The 22,075-nt window shown below is 36.5% G+C and overlaps 1 protein-coding gene across 1 annotated transcript in view; it reads left to right on the top strand.

The window, feature by feature from the left end:
• PTPRM (protein tyrosine phosphatase receptor type M) overlaps nucleotides 1-22,075 on the top strand; it is a gene marked incomplete at its 5' end in the record, with an annotated part of 476,815 nt that overhangs the window by 285,476 nt on the left and 169,264 nt on the right. Inside the window, 3 exons of the mRNA XM_080610125.1 lie at nucleotides 10,513-10,786; nucleotides 11,998-12,034; nucleotides 16,998-17,072. Of these exons, the coding sequence (XP_080466251.1) occupies nucleotides 10,513-10,786; nucleotides 11,998-12,034; nucleotides 16,998-17,072 (386 nt within the window). The remainder of the gene's footprint in view (nucleotides 1-10,512; nucleotides 10,787-11,997; nucleotides 12,035-16,997; nucleotides 17,073-22,075) is intronic.

The following is a 22,075-nucleotide window of genomic DNA, read 5'->3' as shown; positions in this document are numbered from 1 at the left end:
CCCAACCTATACTGGAACCTGGGGTTGTTCCTGCCCAGATGCAGGACTCTACACTTTCCCTTGTTATATTTCATCAAGTTTCTCCCTGCCCAACTCTCCAGCCTGTCCAGGTCCCGCTGGATGGCAGCACAGCCTTCTGGTGTGTCAGCCACTCCTCCCAGCTTAGTGTCATCAGCAAACTTGCTGACAGTACACTCAATTCCCTCATCTAAATCATTGATGAATATATTAAATAATACTGGTCCCAATACTGACCCTTGAGGCACTCCACTAGATACAGGCCTCCAACTGGACTCCGCCCCATAGACTACAACTCTCTGGCTTCTGTCCTTCAGCCAGTTCGCAGTCCATCTCACTACCTGATCATCCAGGCCACACTTCCTCAATTTAGCTATGAGGATGCTGTGGGAGACTGTGTCAAATGCTTTGCTGAAAGGAGCAGCCAAGTGTCAGTTTATAGAACAATTAAAAAAATAGCAGATCAACATGAGTGTAAAGAGATCTTGTAGCAGTCATTCTTGAATAAACAACCTCCTGAATCTTACGAGAGTATATATGATTTCATAACTAAAATAAAAAATCTAGCAATTTTATTAATGTGTACCTTTGTAAAAGGTGTTTCATAATATAGTTATGAAATCAAACAGCATTACAAACATATTTCATGTAATTTATAAAAAAAGTAGCTGACTGTAAGCTGTTAAAAAATGTTTTATTTAACATACATCTGTATTAGACAGAATTCCATTTTTATTTTACCTTTCTTCCTACTACTTTTTCTTTCACTTCTTTTTTATCAAAGGTAAAAGTACATCTCAACCTGTTTCCAGTATATTTTCTGTTCTTTTATTTTCCTATTATTTTCTTCTTCTCTCCTTCTCTACATTCCTAACATGTGTAGTCTTAAATGTTTCAATATTTTTATTATTTCAATAGTTTTCAATAGTTTTATTTGGGGTTTTTTTCTCAGTTTTTATTTCTTTTTTCACATACACATTTACTTATCTACAAATTAAAACTATTTAAATGTCTCCTTACAGTCTCTTAATTCTAAAGAGCCAAATGTTCTCTTGCCTTATAATAATTACACCTGTAGAAGATGTAGAAGTCAGTGTGAAACAGTACCATTATAAGTAGGTTAAATTTTATTGCATTCACTTTATTCTGTGCAAGACTACAGAATATGTACAGAAACTGTATATTTTCTTGGCATTTGTGAGTTTGCAGAGAAAGAAGCCAATTGCATAAATCCATATTAAGTATGGAAAACACATGCCACAGAGAGGTTGTTAAGTGGTTCTGAAGAAGTATGTTTCTGATCATAGGATTTTGTAGCCTTCAGTATTTTAGAGCTTCTTTTTTTTTACCAGCAGAAGAAATAATAATGAAAAATTTTATCTTCAAAATGACAAAGGGACATATATTCTTACCTCTATTAAAACAAAAAAAAAAAGAGGAAGAATTATGTGGTTATTTTGAAGTATGGAGCTGCTAATACATTGTGCCTCATCGAAGTGATTGTATCAGCACGGAATAGTAGTCAGTCCCTTGAAGAATGGGAGTGGGGAAACTTTATTTCAAGATTAACGAATTTCGGGTGTTGAAAAGTATGTGGAGACATAGTTGTGTCCTTTTCTTCCTGTTTGTACTGTTTCTGACAGTCTCTTACACTTGCATACCAGTATGATAGTATCAATCCCAAGTCCTTTTGGGGCATCAGTGTTTAAATAATTAGAAATAATTAACCAGGTGGAGCTGTATAGCCAGGGAGAAAAACAAAAACCAAACAAAAAAAAAAAAAAAAAAAAACACAACACAACCCATCAATATTTATCCAGGATTTAGGGGTTGGGAGGGTTAAGAGAACAGTTTTGATTCCCTTGCCAGTCAGCGAACCTCAGTTAATAGCAGAGCAGTCTCTTGCACCACAGTTATTGTTGGCTTTATGTCTAGCCACCACTTACAAATATGTTAATCAAGTAGTTCTTATCAATTTTAACATGCTGTTTCAGTAGTAAACTAATACTTGCTTTGAATAAGGCTAGATTAGCATTTGTATTGAATTTATTGATTTTTGCAAAGGATGGATGGGACAAAGTTAAAACTGCAGTCCAGCAGCACACTGTATGTTGTAAAACAGAATACAGAGTATCTACTACCTCTTACATGTTGATAATCTTTTATTATCCTGCAAAAGCAAAAATATTACAAACTGAAATCCTTAAAAGATTTTTTTATTCCTCCCTCATTCTCTCTCTGATTTATTTACTAACAAAACAAAGTTATATTTTCAGTCACCATTTATGATAATTGAATCCAAAGGCAGAAACATTTCATGAATGGTACATTGTTTCCTGCAATGGCAAGGCTGAAGATCTGCTGGACATTCTCTGGCCCTGGGCTTAGATTCTCTAAACCAGTGAATCCATATGCCAGGAAATAAGGCAAAAAATTAAATACACTGTGTCATCAGGACTAAGTGGCACCCATCTGGCCAATGGAAGGTGGAAGGAGTGTGCCTCATTGTCTACTTTTCCTTTCTTGCAGTTTTTCTTGTAAGAATTTTTGGAGCCCAGACTCTGGTGTCTCCCTTAAATCTTTGCTCAGACTTGTAAAAGAGGAACTTATCAGTTCTTCTGTGTTTGGAAAAAATATTTAAATCCATGATGAACTTATGGTGACCATTGCTTTACAGCTTTCAGAGCCCACCTGACTCCTCTGCAATTACGATGTTGTGTAGTAAGTGTTTCCTTCTTGAGGGAATTGAATTCATTGTCATATCCTCCCCTGGTGACTGTCCTTGGAGGAAAGAACAGGCAAAATATCTTTAACTTCCAGTGACATAGAATCATAGAATCATAGAATAGTTAGGGTTGGAAAGGACCTTAAGATCATCTAGTTCCAACCCCCCCGCCATGGGCAGGGACACCCCACACTAAACCATGTCACCCAAGGCTTTGTCCAACCTGGCCTTGAACACCACTGAGGGTGGAGCATTCACAGCCTCCCTGGGCAACCCATTCCAGTGCCTCACCACCCTCACAGTAAAGAATTTCTTCCTTAGATCCAATCTAAACTTCCCCTGTTTAAGTTTGAACCCGTTACCCCTTGTCCTGTCACTGCAGTCCCTGATGAAGAGTCCATCCCCAGCATCCTTATATACCCCCTTCAGATACTAGAAGGCTGCTATGAGGTCTCCACGCAGCCTTCTCTTCTCCAGGCTGAACAGCCCCAACTTTCTCAGCCTGTCCTCATACGGGAGGTGCTCCAGTCCCCTGATCATCCTCGTGGCCCTCCTCTGGACTTGTTCCAACAGTTCCATGTCCTTTTATGTTGAGGACACCAGAACTGCACACAATACTCCATACACAATGCTCCCCATATGAGAACCGTCAGGATTTCCTGTATAAATCCATAGGAATGCTAAGGAGAGGTTTGATTGGATGCATTTTTGCCAGAAAATCCCCTTTGTAAATACTGACTTTTAAGTCTTGGAGATTGTCCATACAAAAGAGTTGGGCAGTCACAAAGCAGCTTAGGAGTTTTACATGAAAAACAAGAAACCATTCCCCAATGGACTTGGGTCTGTGAAGATAAAGCCTATTAGGACACCTGAGAGTTTACATTTGGCAGTATCTCAAGGGGCTGAACCTAAGCTGTCTTATCTCCTCCTTTACAGCTGTTTAGGAATTTCTGCTTTGTTTTAATTGAGAAATAGGGGCCCTTGCATGACAATGGAGGTGTTGTATAATATTTGACCCTCTTGTGTTCACTTCAGGTCTGGTTCAGAAAGATTTGTGTCTTTATCCAGTTTGATTTTTCCCATGGGCTGAAAATTTCAGGTGCCAGTAATAGTTTTTTCCAAGAACAAAGACAGACCATGCCTTGGAGGATCTAACCAGACTTATCTCTTGACTTGCAAAGCCAGTAAATAAAGCCAGGTATGAAAGAATCACTCCATTCAAGTTTCAACAAGCTACCAGCACAAAGTATTTTTGATTTCACAAAGGGACTTCCTAGTCCCTTTCTTACACTTTGGAAGCACCAACTGTCCTACAGACATAGAAATCTGCTAGCCTATGGAACTCTGGTTTGCATAAAACCTCCTGACTTCAAGTAAAGATGCAAAAAGAATGTTACAGGATTCTAAAACCCTTTACTCACAAAAAGGAAAGGCAATACACCTTTAAAGCTGGCATGTCAAGCACTTAAATGTGAACATTTGCAAGGATCCTGACTGCTTCTGCGTTGCCACTATTATTTGTAACGTTGCCTACTTCTTCTTTTTTCCCGGTTATAAATTAGATCTTAGTATATTACTTTAACAATACTTGCCTCATTGCTGGCATTGGTTCAGCAGTCTTAATTTGGAGGGTTGGTTTGGTCTGGTTTTGTTTACTGCAAGTTCTGTATTTTCATATCTGAATCTTATGTTCATGCAAGGTTCTCTGGCTTCACATCTGTACTGAAAATGACTGCACATGGAGTGTATTTTGTTCAGTATATATTATGTTTTGCACAACTCCAGAAGTAGTGGCAAAGCCTGTGATGGTGAGACACTTGATAAATTGGGGATTGTCATTATCACATTCTTTTAATTCCACCTATGATAAATATACAGACTCTTGCTCAGTAGGAGGCGAGTTAGTATCAATTTCTTGTGGCCTTCTTCTGTTTGCCTGCTAGCTGTAGATTATTAATTCCTGTCCTTTAAAAAGTAATTTCCCTCTTCCATTTCATGATATGGTTTACATATTATTCCCAGAACTATAAAATCATAAGTTATAGGTTAATCACAAGAATATAGTGCAATATAAGGACAGGAAAAAATAGATCAAAATTTTCAATTTTAATCCATATAGATGTGTTATGAACATGTCAGAGACAACTAATGACATGAAGAGATGAAGAGGAAGTTATGTTGAAGATTATATTAAAAAATTGTCCAAAGATTGTCTTTTTTAAAAGAAGCATTGTTAAATAATAAACTTGTTACATAACATACAATGAGCAAAGATAGATGAAGCTGTGGGTGCAAAACATGAATGAAATAACTGATATTTTTAAAATGCAATTAAATGGCAGTATGATGATGATCTTAAAGAACTTTTCCAACCTAGCTGATTCTACGATTCTCTGATAGGACTTTCACTGTCTACACAACTATTCGTGAAATTGCGGGGACTCTATAGGTTGCTATGATTTGGGCAATCAATTTCTTAATGGACATAAAACCGGGACAACAAGGTGGTTTTGGGGTCTCTTAATTTTACCCTCTATTGGAACTTGAATATTTTATCAGAAGATTGCAGTAAAATGATTCTAGCATACAGATAAACTAGGGCTGTGGGAATAAGTAACTGAAATAATGGTCATTATGCAGATTCAGGGTTATTCTATTGTTTGATCTCTTAGCATTTAAACAAAGCAAGCAGGCCAGTCGAGATGCAGAAACAGATCTATAAGTACCAGTTTTATATGTTTATAATAAAGTACAAGACTAAGAACAGACTTACTAGAATGAGCAGAAAACTTAAAATTAGTCTTCACAGTATCACCATAATAGTCAGCAAAGATAACCCAAGAGTTTACGCAGCTGGTCAGGGCACTGTTTGTGCAGTTTAACAACTTTGCAGGTTTTGTTCAGATTAATTTTTCAAGGACAATTCTAAAAGCAGATATTGAAGGGGTTTCAGTTTTGAACAGTTGAAGCAGGCTAGAGGGAGTAAGAAACTTTCCTATTCTCATTTCACAGCAGGAGAACTGTGGCACAAAATAATTGACTTGCCTAGAATCGCACACAACAGTTGTATTTAGATTAGTAAATAAATTCAGATAATCTTAGTCTAAATTCAGGTCCTTAGCCCATCTTTCCTCTGCAAAATAATTTAAAAAAAATTCTTTATGGCTTCCGTTAAGTGAAGAATCAAGACTGTTTAAGAGAGAAGAAATAAACCTGACATTTTAATAATGAAGTAATCAAGCTTGTTTTGCCTTTGTTTTTGATTTAAAATTACTTTTGATGGAGGTATAATTATAAATTCTTAAGTCTTATGTAATAAATGCCTAGATCATTCATGTTAAGGACTTCTGAATTAGGAATCTGAGAGTCCATCCTGGTATCCAATAGGCCCTTATTGAAAAATTATTCTATCACTTTGAATAAGACTTTGATTAATTAAAGTTAGATTTACTGTGTTCCAGTAATGTGGACTAGTGTCTTGATTCAGCTGGTTACTAAAGCCCATCAGTTTATGTACTTAGGAATAGATATACACTTAAGTCTTTAGAATTGTTTGAACTGTCTGGTTCATTTGCAAAATATTCTTAGCATCTTTGATTACTGTGTCAGCATGTTTTCTTTCTTCTTTCATATCTCTTGTTCCGCTCTGAAAAAAATTGGTATATTTAGCAGACATTGACCGGCTATTTTAATTGAAGCAATCCGATTTCAGTAAATATCTGAGAAGGCTGGTATGTCTAATTTCTAATGAAAATTACAGTCATTATTTTCAGATCTGTATCTCTGCATAATCATTTAAATTTGGAATTGGTTTGGAATTGTTAAAGTAAAAATTAACTTAAAAATTACATCAGTTTTTTCTCAATCACCTTTTTAATCCCCAAATTTGAAATATTTGAATCCTGGGTTAAAAGTAATTCCCATGTGTTCCTTTCTTGATGCAAAGTAAGTTTCAGTCTATATAAAAGTTGATTTTGTGTTCAATTTTCAGGGCATTGGAATTCTACAGGAGATCTGTGTAACATGAATTAAACTTAAATTACATTTCTTTCCTTCAGAAAGAAGTTCTACCAATAACCAATAATGCTTTTGGCACCTTTCAGTGTAGTGTAGCTTTTATTGTTTGGATTACAGGTAGGAGGAATTTATTCTCTGAAATGTAGAGGTGTGGAAAGTGAATAATACAACCTCAAACAAGCAGAAAATCCTAAGAGGAGTAATATAGTCCTGGTGCAGTGCTAGCTCAATTCACTAAGCCTGAACTCTTTTCAGAGTAGACAATTCAACTGTTATGTATTAAAGAAAGCAAATTTAATAGTAAGAATTAGAGGAAGCTTTTGGATTATAATTGTAATAGGGGTAATTTTGTAAGATTCATTAGGAAGATCATCTCATTTGTACAAATGTAAAACGTATCACATATAAAGTTCTGTCAGGTTTCCATTGACCCAGGTACTTATAATGTGTTAATTTACATCAGAGGAACAGCAGTGTGTGGAAATTGGGCAGCAGGTAGGATTTAGTTATTTTTCATTAGCACTTGGACTTTGATAAAGGGGAACAGAAAAGAACTGCTTGACCTTTCAGTGCTTAAATTATTAAAGAGCAAATAGATTTGAGGTCTAGATGCTTGCAAATCTAATTTGGCTTGTGGAGTAAGGATGAAAAGACATTTTGAGTTTGAAATTGCTCCAGTCAACTTAGTTCTTTCTTTAATGTATCTGAACATGAATAGATGGTAGTCATTTAAAATGCAATATACAAGGAGTAGTACACGTGGTATAACTAACATGAATTTCCCAGGCGAAAAGTAGCATTTTAATGTTTCTAAAATACCTACGATCTTTACCTTCAATCACTGAGTGAAAAATTAAAAGAATCTTCATTTCAACCCATAGCGAAATACGTTGTCTGGTCTGAGGTCCCTCGTATATTCGGTCCTGTTGCAGAAAAATGGTAACAGTACTCTCCTGAAGGTGACAGCCAAACAACTTAGTTCACTGTCCATCATACTTTGGTGAAACTGAGGGATTCTTATGTTTGCTGTGCTACTAGCAAGTGTATCCAGCTTCATTACCTTTCAAGATGTTAACATTGCACCCTACTTTTTTTCCAATACTCCCTTTAAATTTACAAATGGTATTTTTTTTTAGTTTCACTGTAAATTAGTTGTTAGAGGAGGCAACATGCTGTCCTCAAAGTAGCTCAGAATCCCATTCTAAGGAACTGTGTTTTGGGCTAGAAAATTAACTGCTGAAATTGTGTGAAACATTGATTTGGAAGAGCAAAAAATAAGATTTTAATGTCGTTATTTCAGGGCTAGTTTTTACAGATCAGTTCTCACAGGATCAAAGAAAGGTTGCCATATATTGACCTTCATTTACTACTCAGCATGGAATTAATCAACTAATAAAAATCTTTCTACTAAATGAGTAGACTTTGTTTCACAAAGCTGCAAAATGTACAGAGGGTGGCCTCCAAGTGGACCCTAGAGACATTTGTTTGTCTTCCTGGCTATACCAAACATAAACATGGTTAAATTTCTTCCTGGGGTTCAGCACAGATTAAAACTTCTAAATTTACATAGGCCATTTGTAGATGTCTGCATGTGAGCTGAGTATTTAGTTATTAAATATAGTCAAATGAAGCTTAGAAATCAATGAATTGAACCCAAAAGTAGACCCTGTCTGGTCAGGTCTTGAAGATCCGTTGCCTGAGCTGAGTAGGTCTCCAGTGACTGTAGTAAGAGTTTACAGATGTATAAACATCTTCATAAATACACTAAAATTTAAGTCTCTTAACTTTAGGCTAAATTGCCACCATAGTGAAAGTCTAAATCAGGCAGAAGAACAGGTATTAAGCATTCTCAGTGTTAACTTTCTGGGCATTTTTTGTGAACGTGGGAAGTGCAGCATCTCCTAGTGGAGATGCTAGGTCTTAAAAACATAACGAACAGGGTCTGTTGCTCTTGGTCAGTAGGTCTGGTAAAAACAACCAGTAAGATGACCAAGAGAATTGGCATTCTTTTGCCTCTTGGTGATACTCAGCTATGAAGGCTATGCAGACCTAGCATCATGCTGTGATAGAATCATAGAATCATAGAATGGTTGCAGTTGGAAGGGACCTTTTAAGATAATAAAGGCAACACCCCCCCACCCCCACCCCCCTCATCCCCCGCTGTGGGCAGGGACATCTTTCACTAGACCAGGTTTCTGAAAGCCCGATCCAACCTGACCTTGAGCAGTTCCACTGATAGGCCATTATTTAATCTCTCAGCATTATCTAAACATGCAAAGACAGTTCGAGTCTAGAAGCAGTGTGTTAGTCTGGTTGTGCAGAGTCAGTAGGTCTCCAGAGGGTGCAAGAGCTAGAGAGCTGTATGCCAGCACTCAAAGCAGCTTGAGTCTAACAAGAGCCCCAGAAGGTGTAGTTCACTTGCTATGAACCAGCTTGGTGACTGCACAAAGTCATCCTTTTTATTTCTAAACCAGATTTGCCTTCAGAAAATATAGCTGTGCAGTGATATGACTAAGCCAATAAGCCCTGTTAGGTCCAAACTGAGACCTGCAGGGGCCCCTACCACATGTCCCTGTACTTTGGCAGAGTCTTTTGCAAACATAATCATGTACCTATGTATGATGGAGTGGGAACAACATGTCGGAAGCCTGTGCGGATATTTCAACTTTAAGAAACATACCATATGCAGAGAATGCTGCTTTTAATGAATTATCAACCTGAAACATCATAAATTATTGTTAGATGTAGATGATGTGCAAAAATATGGACACATTGCCACTTCAACATCAGTTACCTATACTGACTTGCTTACCAAGATTCAAGATTCCAGGAGACAAATAATGATTAAGAATCACTGGTCCCCAGTGAAGCAATAAACTTGCAAGCCAGTCCTCTTTAGAGACATGGACTTCCCACTTCACAAATTTGAAAGCACTGACTCAGGTTTTACAGCAACTGCAAGGGTATAATAATTACACTGTTTGCATATGCAGCAGAAATCACAGTTTCTTTGTTCTTGCTTGAATGTCCATAGCACCTTTACAATGAAGAAGGATGGACTGCTCCCTTTAGGTCCCAGTCTAGCAAAGAATGCTAGTGGAAACTGCTTTGCAGAATGCAGAAACACTTAAAAATATGGTTATCTTTCAGATGTGTAGAAGTTCTTTGCTGAGTGAAAATAACTTCCATCAAAGTGTTTTATTCTTGCTCAGCAACAATCAGTATGCCACTGAAATATAAAAAAACTGTACTTTTGTGTGCTTTTATAAGTAATTATAACGTCAACAGTTAAGCAAATACTATTCCCTGTCTCTGTAATTTATTTCTTCATTTTTGTCTTACTGCTAACTCAGTTTCCTTTAAACAAGATAAACAGGTTAAAGAATGGAATCTATACCTTTATACTTCTGTGAACAAAACAATACATAATTCACATTTTAGCTCTAATCCAGGAAGCTTTTCTGTGCAATAGTTAGAATAAGAAAGTGTTCTGTGCATTTGCTGGAATGAAAAGCTGTGGTGTGTGTGGCTAGATTTGTTTTTCCGAAACAAAATTAATTTGTTTGAAAGCATGAATCTATTCCACAAATTTGTGAATATCAAAATTACATTTTCTTCCTATGTCCTTTGCTTTTAACTGTTCTTTTTTTCTATAAATACCAGTATGCTAATATGGTTTTAGAATGAGTCGACTGCCCAAGCCTTAAAATAACCTGTGTGTTTCTTTTGTTTGTTCCTTTATACACTTTTAGTGTCTATCAAATAGTTGTTGAAGAAGAACGCCCACGGAGGACCAAAAAGACAACGGAAATCCTGAAGTGCTACCCAGTGCCCATTCATTTCCAGAATGCCTCACTTTTGAATTCCCAGTACTACTTTGCTGCAGAGTTTCCAGCCAATGGTTTACAAGCTGCTCAGCCTTTTACTATTGGTGATAACAAAACCTACAGTGGTTTCTGGAACACCCCTCTTCTTCCTCATAAAAGCTACAGCATCTATTTTCAAGCTGCTAGCAGAGCCAATGGGGTAAGTCTTATGACAGGTGTGGTTTTCTACACAGTGTGTAAACATATGATTATCATGAACTACTAAGACACCCTTTTTAGTTGCTAATGAGAAAATGAAGTAACCATGAAATTTAACACACTGGGTTTTAAAAAAATAACAGTTTTCGTAACACAATATTGCTTAATGTTTAAAGGTTACAGGAAAGAGGAGGGGAAAACAGCACATTTTGTCAATAGTTAATAGGTAAACTAGTGCACTACCATTCTATCTCTAGTATTTAAAAGCTGTCCAGTGAGTGTGTTAGGTTGTTTTTCTTTCTTTTTCTCTTTTGTTCTGTTGCTTTGAAGAGAAGAGTGTTGTGGTGTCTTTTGTGAAATTTAAGCCAGACTTGATTGTAAATTTTAGCACATCTGTCTTGGCACATCCTGTCCCATTATTTTAGTTTGTAACATCTTGAACACCCATTTTCTCATTTGGCTCCCCGACTGAATTAGAAACCTCTTTTTTCTCCCCTTTCTTCAGACAGTAAAAGAAAATAAGTAGATGGGACCGAAATGAAAAGTGTGTAAAAAGGGCTTTGCAGATCATGTTTCATCGGACTAATTCTTCCTAGAATTGTTTTTCATTTCCTGGACAGACCTACCCAGAGCCCTTCAATTCTTGATAAGCTTTGGCTGTCTGTGCTGACAGCCTGGAAATGTTTTCTGCCAGAAGCCATAATGGTCCCTCTTTCACAGTGTACTGACAGTGCAGAAATGTGAAACACCATTATTTTTTCTTTCTAAAATTGTATAGCATGATGCCTTAAACTGTACTATCTGTAAGAAAAAGAAAGATCTCCCAAGGTCATTGTGTTGCCAGAGTAAAAAAGCTGAAGTCTTGCTTGTGCTCTTGTGAATATCTGTCACATATTCTACTATACAGGTTTCAGTCTTAGAGGATTCTTAAGTGAAATGTTTGCTCTTGTGAATATCTTTCACGTATTCTACTATACAGGTTTCATTCTTAGAGGATTCTTAAGTGAAATGTTTACGTACCATACCCAGGCAGTGTTTGTCCATAGCATGAAAGCACATTGAAGTTGCTTAAAAAGCAGTTATATATGTAATGAGGCACATTAAATAAACAGTCCTCTGACATTTTATCAGTACTTTTAAGAATAGAAGCATGGATTACTTTCTTTTCTTAGAAACACATGATGTGACCTTTTTCCTCTTTATTTGACGCAGGAAACCAAAATCGACTGTGTGAGGGTAGCCACAAAAGGTATGTTCATATTATGTCATGTATTCTGTATTTCAGCTTGCTGACCTTCCCTTCACACTGTCTTTGCAAACTTCCAGAAGTGTTTATTTCATAAAAGGCATCACTGAAACCATTACAGAATTTTAAGTGATTCATTTGCATCTCTTGTTGAGATTTAGGAAGTTTGTTTGTTTGTTTGTTTTAAATAATAAACTTATTACTCACTTTTAGTTGTCTACTTGAACACAAGGTTTTTAAAATATATCCTGCGGGTTTTTATATGATCTCACAATAAATATTTTACACTTTTCTATATATAATAGAGTTGTAAAATTGCAAATTTCAGAGTGCATACTAGCTGCTTATACATCTGTACTGAAAAATTACCCCTTACTTGTAAGCAATTATCTTAATTGTTTTATAAAAGAAAAGTGGAGAAATCATGTTCTTCATTTTCATGGTGCAGATCAACTCTATTTATCGAACTGTCAGCACATGATACTACCATTTGTGAGACAAGTTTGTGGAATTGAGACAGTGCTAACTGTAGGTTTGATCGGCAAACAGGGAAAGATAAACATGCTGCTGATATATTGAACTTTGGAGGCTACGATCTGTCAGTGATTATCTTTGCACTTTTTTAGTACATCTAGCTGGTAGCAACTACAAAGCCTAAGAAAGAAGTGATGCGGTAGTATGATTATATGATTATTTGGAGTTTGTAATAGAGGAAAAGGGAAGAAAGTTCTGTTGTGAGTAGGAACAGGTACTGCCACCCTGCGATTTGGGCACCTAGTAAGAATATGAAGCAAAAACTACTTCACCTCTGTACCACTGTTCCTTGTGGGATACCATGCATGTCTCATAGTGACTATCCCTAATGTAATTGATGCCAACATGATTTCCTTTACATGTAGACTTCACAGTTCCACCACCATCACTAAATCTAAATCGGATGGATGAGAATCTCATTGCTTAACAGAAATCTTAGCATACAGTTGCCTCTGTTGAAAGGCTGGATCCTCCCTAATGTGACAAATTCTTTTTTTTATGTCTCTTAGAAGTGGTTCCTGGTTTGGTAGTTTTTCCAAGCCAAAGGAAGTAATTTTACTTCTAATTTAACTGACTGCTTATTAAACTATAGAAAACTCTCAAATATCTAAACTAAAACCCAGTAAAATATAGATGAGAGACTAATTACAGATTCAAGTGGAATCCTTTGTTGTTGTTTTCGAGTAGATCCAGTGGTACTATAAGTTGAACAGATTACCTCAGAAATCATAGTAGGTGATTAGACGAATGGGTTTTAAATTATTTTAAGTATTGCATTCCTAATCAACTATTTCAGTTACATGACTGACTGAAAACCTTAACTATCTCATTTGAGAAGCAAGGGTAACTTTATGGATTGGAATAGCTCCCATAGCAACAAGCTACTTTGAGCTCACCCATTTGGCAATAGATATGTGAGAAATGCAGCTTTTATTTTAAACAAATCTCCATACATTTCTGCTTTGGAAGCATGTTTCAGAATACTTTGTAATACCTTTATGAAGCCTGTAAAATTATATGAGGGGTTGTTTTGAGGACTTGGAAACCGGAGGTGTCCTCTATGGCATTTATAGTCCCCCCTTGCAAAACTTTCTTGGGGGGCTTCTGTAAAGCACTGAATGTACTATAATTTGAACTATATTAATTTTAAAAAATTGTGGTCATGGCATATTACAATATGATATTATCATAGCTGTCTGTACAGATTTATTTTTCATTTAGACAACAGATACTTGAGAAAAAAGTAGAGTTCTGTGCCCCTTTTGGGCTTTCCTTTTTCCTAGAAAAAATAGCAAAAATGCTGAATGTCTATAGGTCAGAAGTCACCACACCTACAGTGGTGACCTCTGTAGGTGTGAGAGAATTACTCTCTCGTGTTCACACTCCCCCTTTTGTACACACCCTCCCAAACAGCTTAGTAACAATATTCAATCAGGTGTCCATCTATTTATTACAGTGCTTCTTCCAAATAAGGTAGCGAACACTCTCCAGTGCAACATCTAATTTTCATATACTAATAACATTTCTGAAACTTTTGTATTCTGAGCCTCTGTCATCTTTAAAAGTTCAAGTTTGATGTTTGGTGGGTTTTAAAGCTAAAAGGGAGTGCTTTAGGCCATTCATGTATAAAACTGGTACGATCATTTTTTTAAATTAAGGTCTGATCCTGAAAATAACTGTAGCCGTGTGTAGGCCACTGGAGTTAGCAGATGTACTCTATAATTTAATATGGATGTGGGAAATTTAGGCTCTAATCAAGACAGGTGTGTACCTAATATTGAGCTCAAAGGATAATCTCATAATAATTGCAACTATTTTGTCTTAAAGTGGAAATATATGTATTTTACTGGATAAAAGGCCTGTGCCGTAAAGTATATCCTGTAAAACTGAACATGACAATGCAGCCAACTGTCTGCTTGTTTCTCGAAAGCTTCTGCAATTCCATTTCTGTGGAATAGAAGGATTGCACCAAGGAATCCTGCCAAAGTATCAGCAGCCCTTCATGGGATCCAGGTGACCCAAGTCAACCTTCAGACTGCTCAGCTGAGCCAGCTGAGCTTGGTTGTCTGTATTAATGATGTGTGGTTAGCCTGTTTGCAGTCTGTTCTCAGGACCAGTATGGGAGTTCAGAACTTGATATGAGTGTAGCTGTATCATTTGCTAGCTCTTTTCTTTAATTATCCCAACTCCAGATTATCTATGAGTTGTTGGTGCCCTTGAGACCTTCTGAAGGTCAGAGAGGTTCTGTTTTATTACAGTTTTGCAGTGTCCATTCAGTGGCTTTTCTGTATTTTTGTTAAACTAAAAATAAATAAGTGTAATATAAAGATACAGTGTTCTTGCCCTGGTTCCAGCAGAACCCTTGGGTGTGTACTTCACTTTTCACTCCAGTTGATGCCAACGGGAATAATGCATGTGATTACTGTTAAGTATGTGCTCAACTGGCACAAACTAAACTGCGTTGTTGGATCAGAGCCAAAGCGTGCCAGACAGCATGTTACTGTATTGACAGGCTTCGTGTTAGAATAGTACAACCTAACTCTACTGAGTCAAATGCATGTGTAGCTGGATAATACTTTTTCATTCGATCAAGTATGTAACATTTTGTAAAATGCTCTTGGTTTATGACCATTACATTTTTACAAATGAAACCTCTGTTAAATGTGTTCTTTTAGAGATCATATAAAAATCCTGATTGTAATGATTGTAAGTGTAATTTAGGATCAGAATATTGGGGTTTGTAGAGCTGAAAGTTCTCTTCTTGCTTCTGCTGAAGTCAGAGGGAACCTTTGCCACTAACGTTGCTAGGGGAAGGATCAGATAGCATATTCTTGTGTTGCGGAGTCTTCTGATCTTAGTCGTCTATGGAGAAAGGCTTCTAGGACCTCTGTGACTATTTGGTGTATATATGTGGAAACTGCAGGGTTTCCATTCCCATTATATTTTATAAGATAATTAAACAAACAAACAAACAAAAATCAGGAAGATATTTTTTGTACCAGTGGTAATAAAGGTTGTATTTTGCTTGAAATATGGCTTTCATATACCTATGCTTTCTTCAAGCTAAATGACAGTAAAATCTCAGCAGACAAAGTTGAAAACATTCCAAAACTACTCCAAGTCTATTGCTATCAACTTTGTGGTGTTTTGTGATTTATATTAAGAGTATATTTTCTAATGTGATTTACAGCACTGTCTGGATAGAAATATCTTGGTTGCCTCCAAGGAATCCAGTTCTCAAGGGAGACATCATTGTTCTAATTTTGCAGTATTCGAAGGCTATTATTAATTATTAGAGAGAAAAGGATATTATAATATTTTAAATTCAATAGCACCAGTACTCTAGCAGCTATTATCAACACTGCATTTCAGTGTTGCAGAGGGATATTTCAAAATATTATGCAGCAGCAGTTTTGCGTTTAATTGTCTGCAGATGGTAGATGATCTATTTTCCTCACTCACTGCCACATTTCTAATAGCACCCAGGCTGTTCTATGTAAATGAGTGATCTTTCATATAATTTTGTCCTTAATTTTCCAATATTTTTTCTTTGCATCATTCGCCAGCTGCATCATGTTGGATCTGACCTTTTAATTTTTTTTATATTCCTTAATATATATGTATCATAGTGTGCTTAACCATAGAGGCAATCATAGAACTGGTGGCAAACAAAGGAATACAAGAATTTATTAATGTCAGCCATGGTAAGAGTAATCTATACCAGTTAATGATTGTTACAGCTGTGACAGAAAAGTCTGAATACATCAGGCACACAAACAATTCACGTTTTTCAGCTGTTTTCTTGTCTCAGTTGGCAAAACATGAACTTGAAACTCAGACCCCAAAGAGTTACATACATACCTAGCTAAAAACGTGCCAACTCTCAGTGGTTATTCTCTGTATGATGAAGGTTAAGTATACATGCAGCGTATGCATTTTCAAAACAAAGACCCAAGTGGGTACAAGAAAAATGAATGTTACCTAGCTCAAAAATACTTTATATGAAAATTACCTTTAAAAATAATTCTAGGAAAAGTGTACTATTACAAACTAGAAAATGAAGTGAAACTAGTTCAAATTACTTGGAAAACTTAATACTTAGGGTAAGATGAATAAGCAGTTAGCTTTCACTTAGAAAGACCTGTGCTGTGACTAGCAGAGCCAAAGAGTCTCCAGTTCCTTAAATGCATTTTATGTAAGTAATGTGCCTTAGTCCTCTTCCTGAATGAAAGTCACATACGAAAGCTTATTAATTTGCAGAATAACCAAACTAACAACTGAAGATAAAAAGGAACTTGTGGGAGTTTTTTTGGTTTCTTTGTAAGAAGTTCAGACAATAAACTATTGACCAAGATTCTTTTTGCTGGCCTAGCTTCAGTCTGGCTTTTTTTTCCCTCATGCATGCTGACCTGGAAATCTTCCTTTGCCTTAGCTGCGATAATCGTGACTCAGCTTACAACACCATACATTCGCATCGCCCCTGCTGCAGGCGACGACCAACTAACAGGTCAGATGTTCAAGTATAGACAAGTCATCATGCCCATTTTGTCTCATTTTCTTTGGCTTCTTTTCCCTGACGGTTTCGTCATTCTCTGCTCATGAATAGTTTCCTATGTTAAAAGTTTCTTTTTGTTTTTACATTTTTCTTCAGCTCCATTAAGTTAAGTGGTGTGGTTGGCACCAAAACTTACACACACATACCTCTATCTACAACTCCGCTGCATGTGCCCATTGTGTGTGTGATCTGTGGAATGTTCCTTCAAGCCTGATGTTGTAAAGCAATCTGGTCTTTCTCCATCCATAAATTAAATGACAGTTTAAATATAGAGATATATCTGTGCACCTGTTTATTTTTTTCTCTTTTAATAGATCCAGACACTAGAATTTCTAAATCATTTAGGCTCAAGATTTGCATGTGTAAGTTAGGACAAAGATCTGCATTAATAGGTTGAATTTTTTTACTGCAGAATGTTGGGAAGATCATATATTCTGGCAACATTTCAATATGCAGAAAATCAAAATAAAGAAATAAAATTAATTCCCTTTTAATTATGGCATACACTAGTTCTGGGACTAAAACAAAATAACCTAGCAGGTCACATATGAGAATGAATGAGACTAAGGTTTCTAAATCTAATTGTCAACATAAATTCAGTATGCGAGATAGTTATTAGTCTGTGTGTGGCTTGAAGACTGGTTCAAAACGTATCAGCAAATCTTTATGAACCTGGGGAAAGTACTCATTTAGTCAGAAAATACTTACATGAATAAAGGTTTTAAGAGATTTGGAAATCTTTATTTTCAAACGTAAAGAGCATTAAATCTCTAGAATCTAAGGTGAGTTTGACGGAATATGTAACAGGGGAAGTTAAGACCTGATCCATCAGCATTTAGCATATGATAAAATCATTACCTTTTATCAGGAATACTGGCATAGTTATTTGGGAAGCATGTAAATGTTGCTATCAGGATGTCTAAGGGTCAAAGAGGAGTTCAGATGCTTAGAATCTGGATACTGGCATAGTCAATAAGAAACAGTTAAATGATTCAGTTTATGATAACAGGATTAGTGACATACCTGTTGCAGCTTTTGATTCTGGGCTATGTGTTATAGTAACAAAGCTGAGTGATCCTTAATGGCCAAGCTGCCATGTCAGTCAAGACAGAATTGTTGCATGTATATTTGTGTTATGTAGTAACATATGAACTAACCAAAATAACATATTTAAATGATGCCAGGAAGTACTAGCTTGTTCTTCTTAATGCTCAGTCCACATATATTTTTATGGCTTGATTTTTTTTTTACTTCAGAATACAAGTAAATCTTTGAAGAGAGAAAGAACATCTCTTCCATAGCCTCGAACTTCAATGAGTTTTGATTTCTTCATGGAAAGATTCAAATGAGTTTGCAGACATATAGCTAGCACAAGATAGCCAGTAAAGTATTTGTTTGCTTTGTCACTAGTGGCTCATAGCGTTGGCACTCTGTGGCTGTCTGCCAGATATGTGACTTTAATTTCCTTTAAAAAAAAAAGAAAAAAAGATTTGTTCTAGCAGAAACTAATTTTATACTGAAAAAGAGAAGTATCAAATGATATGTGCAAACAGCATTTGTGGCTCTCTGTGAAATGTATTTAAAAAGCCTCTGAAACCCTCTCATCATTTTCACAACACCTTTTCATGCTTGAAAGACTCTTTCCCAAGTTGCCACAAATGCAATAGGGAGTGAAAAAACCTCACCCAACCCACATGGTTGGTCCCATGACAGCAACAGCAATTCATGGTTTTTCTACAGAGACACACTGTGTAGGGATACATTTGGTAGGCTTTTCTACCATATTGCAGTACAGCAAAAAAGGTATTGGCAGTATGCACGAGGAACCCAAAGATTTTCCTAATGGAGTTTTACAGGATCTGGACTGGACACGGGGAAGCATGGCTGCATTCCTAAATATTGTTACCAATTTTGAAAGATCTTCTTCTTCAGAAAGATCATGAAAATACAGCTCAGCTTTCAAAACAACTCTACTGGCACTCATTTCCTCCGCCCTTGTCATCAATGCGTCCTGGCCTTTACGGGTGCAGTTTATAAACAATGCATTATTAGTTCATCTTTATCTTCCTCTTCTCCTTCCTTTTCATACAAAAAGAAGATTATTTCCCTTTATAGGATTACCTGCTATTTGCCTTGAATATCTTGACAACTAGTCCTTCAATACTCCTTTGCAGCCTGTAGCAAAGGGAACTTTTCCTTGCAGTTGGACTTAAATACCTACAACGTAGTTGTCCTTAGGCTACAGTAAAATACAACATGCTGTAAAGGCAACTGTGTGATTTTAATTCTTACAAGACAAAATAGGCAAATTATCACTGATGCACTAACTTAGTAACTAAGGAATTGAAATTTGGGGAATTTTGGGGAATAGTGTTTAGCTTTCAGTGTTAACCTTACAAAAGGTAACTAACTTGAAATTCACTCAGTTGACTCTATCCTCAAATATATAGCGAGAATATCTATCTACCATCTGTCAACCAGGAGAAAAGACTATGTGTACATGAAGCACAATAGTCCTCATGATACCATCTCCATGTTTTCATAAACAAATACACTTTAACAGGGTGATTGAAATCATGTAGAAAGTTAACAGAAAACCTATCACATGCATAAGTGACTGTATGATCTTGACTTTAAAGTTGAGTAACAAATCCATGTTTTTGATAAAGCCTGAAAGCATTTGCAGTTTACTTCACTATTTTGTAAGAGACACTTCATGTATTAGGTTTAAATTGTCCGTATTTGGTATTCACTTGGCCCTCATCTGTTTTGTTCTGTCTGCATTCTGATAAAATAGCATGCTTGGAATTATGATTAGGGTGTTCATTCTTTCAGGCATTTTCTTAATTGTTGAAATATGTCTGAGCTACTTATATTTAAATTAAAGTATTTCCATTTGTGATTTAGTGGAGCAGCCACTACTTTACTGGATATTATTAAGACTGATTTCCATAGAACGCCCTTTTTTACTACCCATTGTTAATTAAACATGCAGCTGGAAGAGAGAGTTCTGTAATGTACACTCTTTGTAGATTAAATTCTTGGTACAAATCAGATACAGCAAGATATGTCAGAAGTTTTGCAGAATGACTGATATCTAAGAATTGGGAAGAATTATTTTTTAAAAAAAGATAGTGACAATCTTAAATTCTTTTTACCTGACATACATTAAGGTCTAGATGAGCAGCATATTTTATAACCATGTTAAAAGTGACATAAAATAATCTCAAAGGGTTTCTTCTCCCTTATGAAGTTAGTAGCATAATAAAAAATACGCAGTGTGTTTAATACAGAGCAAAATTTATTGCTGTAGTCTGGGTCAGATTCCGCTCTTAGCCATCCCACTGTAAAAGTGAAAAAAAGCAACTGAAATCATTGATTGATTAAATCGCAACCTCATTGGATTTTCTTTATGTCAAGGGATTTATTCCAGATTAATACTGCATTACTGAAAATACAGTTTGCTTTTTGTGTTAATAAACAACCGAGAATTTGAGAAGGAATGTTTTCCTGTTTACCTAGTTTCTTGTCCTTTACAATGCATTTCAGGTATAGCAACATGGGCTGGACAGACATTCACATTCATTTTTCTCCATCCTGAACCATGTAACACTGATTTAGATGTATTCTGACATGTTGAAACTTGAAGTGCTATTTTGTGTAATGGAGAAGTCATGATTTCCTAGTTGAGACTACAGTTCTTTCTGTAACAAAAAACTGTATGCCAATTTGTCTGTCTGCAGGTTGAATACACCATTTTAGGAGTTCATTCTTCTCTTGGATTATTCTGTACAGCATTTATATCAGTGGGAGCTGTCAATAGTTATCCAGGGGAAAGCAAGCACCTTTGATATTACACCCAGGTGGTGTAATATCAAAGCCATATTATGATGCTGTTGCATGGCTAAGTGATGAGGAAATCAGAGTGAGAATGGATCTGACTCTCCAAAGGGAAATTCTAAGCCTGTTTTTTACATGATGGTTCCAGAAACTGTTGCACTGATTGTTTGAGGATTCTGGTCCTCTTGCTCAGCTGTGCAAATGCAAAGCAGGAGGAAATCTTCCTACTTTCTACAGCACCAGTTGAATGCATTTCAATGGCCTGGAGTGTCACTCATGATTTACTGCCCATTTTTGTTCTTTCATGTGTTATATTTGTAATTTTTGCAGTGACAGTTTCATCTATAAAACAGTATAGTTACAAGAAAATGTTAAGAGGATACAGGAGTGCCATGGGAGCTACTGTTGCCGTTTCTCTTTTTTTTTTTTTTTCCCCTAGTACATTACAGAGTAAAATGTGAGGCTTTTTGTTTTTAAGACAGTGCTGCCAAAGCATCCAGGATTTTGAACTTAAGTACATTTTCCAACCTGAAAAAAACCCTGAAGCTAAACAATTAGATGAAGAGGACCTAAAAATAATCCTGGTAACAATTCACAAATGCTAAAATAACCCATAATATAAATACAAGCCCTTTCCAGCTGTAGACAGTAGAGAACCTGAGCTGATGAGGTCAGTTACCAATTAGGTTCTCAGAGATATTAAATGCTTCAGTTATGTTTTACAATAATAAGGATTCCTACAAGGTTTTCTGAAAATGAAACCTTAGTTTTGAATGTGTTCAAATCATTAGAGAAAAGCCAGAGGCAGGATTCCTTCCATTCCGCTCCTCTCACCCTGAACCAGTTGGGCTGGGGACAGTGGGACCTTTGCAACTCGCCTGCGTAATTAGGAGACTAGGGAGGATTAACTGCAGAGGGTCATACCAACAGTTCTGCTCCAGCCATTGATGCTGACCAAGGGTTGGCCAAGGATGTATGGGTTCATCACCACCCTGGCACTGTATCACCAGAGCCAGTGGTGTTACAGATCTGGGACAGGAATAGCTGGAGAAGATCCCAGGAGCTAGAAGAAAGTATCAATCTTTCTCTACCCTTTAGGAAGGACAAGAGGCCTA

This window comes from Psittacula echo (assembly GCF_963264785.1).
Source record: "Psittacula echo genome assembly, chromosome: 2".
Classification (NCBI taxonomy): Eukaryota; Metazoa; Chordata; class Aves; order Psittaciformes; family Psittacidae; genus Psittacula; species Psittacula echo.
This window is presented reverse-complemented; position numbering and strand designations above follow the sequence as displayed.